Below are 1,470 nucleotides of genomic sequence, written 5' to 3'. Positions count from 1 at the left end.
TCGAGTACTCGTCCAGTGCCGAGGAACCGGAAAGCAACGGTTCGTGCGATGAACCAGCTGGCGGGCGTCCTGCAGCGGAAGTGCGGCACGAGGAGGAAGACGAGGATGAAGAGGACGACGATGAGGAGGACGAGGAGGAACAACGGGAGAGTAAATATTCCGATCGCATCCTGGTGGCGTACGATGGCAGACGGGCCCGGGATCATCAGGAACCGGTCTTCGGTGCGGTGGAACAGCGTCCCAGCATCCCAATCCAGCAGACTTATGGAGCGTCGTTGGGTGGTGTTGATCCTGCCCTGCTGGCTGCCGCCTCGATCGCCGCCGCGGTCGAGAACGGCCTGTCGTCGGTGGAGGTGAAACTGCAGCGCTCGCTGTCACCGTCGGTCCAACGATCGACCTCACTGTCGATCACGAGGATCACTCCGCCACCGTCGTCCTCAATGCAGGAGCCGGCAACGGTCGCAACCTCCACAGCCACCAGCAGCCCGTTCCCTTACGAACCGATGGGCATCATGAAGCATCACGGGTACTTTGCACCCGCTTCCCAGGTCACCGACTTCCGGTAAGTTAGAGCTCTCCGATTCACGGTCCGCTCGGCGCTAACCTCCCGTGTTTCCCTCCCCCCGTAGGTCATCGAGCGATATCGTGCGGCAGGTGGAGGCCGCCATCGCCGGCACGGAGAACCTGCTGACGCCGCCCCGCTCCTCACCGGAATCTCCCGATCGCTCGTCGTCGCCCGAATCCGATTCAGTATTAATGGCCGATCGGGACAACAACACGCTGCCGCCGCGCAAGCGAAAGCTCTACTTTAAGGACAGCCAGGTCGCGGCCCCGAAAGTACCCGCGCTCGTTGTCCCCGAACAGCGCCAGAACCACACCACCCAACCTCAGCAGGTCACCGACTGTAACGCCGCCGTTAGCCATCTGCAGCAGCAGCAACCACTTCATTCCGCCCAACAACCTCAGCTTTTCCTTCATCAACAACAACAGCAGCAACAGCAGCAGCATTATCAGCCGTGTGAGGTGACGCCATCATCACCACCACCACCACCACAAACGGTGGCCCCATCCGTCATTCGGATGAGCTCCGTCATCCAGTACGCCAACAAGTCATCGTAGAGTCGAGCGACGAACCCGGTGACGATCCCTTATTTATGTGTATTTTATGGAGGGTGGTCAGACCCCAACCTTCAAGCCACACTCGCGTCACGTCACATACCCCGCCACGAAGCACATAACCGGAAAAGAAACGGAACCGAAACAAAAAAAAACAACAAGACTGCCTCACACGGGCTAGGCTAATCAGTAGCAGGTCCCCCCCCAAGAAGAAACACTGACGAGCCTGGCGATGATAATTTATATGCAAATGCAAACAAACTGCAACATTTACTGTCGTAATTATTTCTTCTGAGTAATATTATTAGTATCATTAGTGACGCATTAATCGCCCGGATCGTTCCGACGTCAGCA

The 1,470-nt window shown here is 57.4% G+C and overlaps 1 protein-coding gene across 1 annotated transcript in view; it reads left to right on the top strand.

Moving 5' to 3' along the window:
- The window catches only part of LOC128274702 (Krueppel homolog 1), a 7,672-nt gene extending 6,540 nt beyond the window's left edge, over positions 1 to 1,132 (top strand). The window contains exons 3-4 of the mRNA XM_053012985.1: positions 1 to 562; positions 630 to 1,132. The exon at positions 1 to 562 is cut by the window's left edge and continues 426 nt beyond it. Coding sequence (XP_052868945.1) covers positions 1 to 562; positions 630 to 1,119 — 1,052 coding nt within the window. The 3' untranslated portion in view covers positions 1,120 to 1,132. The remainder of the gene's footprint in view (positions 563 to 629) is intronic.
- Positions 1,133 to 1,470: the final 338 nt, after the last annotated feature.

The sequence above is a fragment of the Anopheles cruzii genome, chromosome 3, assembly GCF_943734635.1.
Source record: "Anopheles cruzii chromosome 3, idAnoCruzAS_RS32_06, whole genome shotgun sequence".
Taxonomy (NCBI): domain Eukaryota; kingdom Metazoa; phylum Arthropoda; class Insecta; order Diptera; family Culicidae; genus Anopheles; species Anopheles cruzii.
The sequence above is the reverse complement of the archived record's forward strand: the minus strand, read 5'-3'. Positions and strand labels throughout refer to the sequence as shown.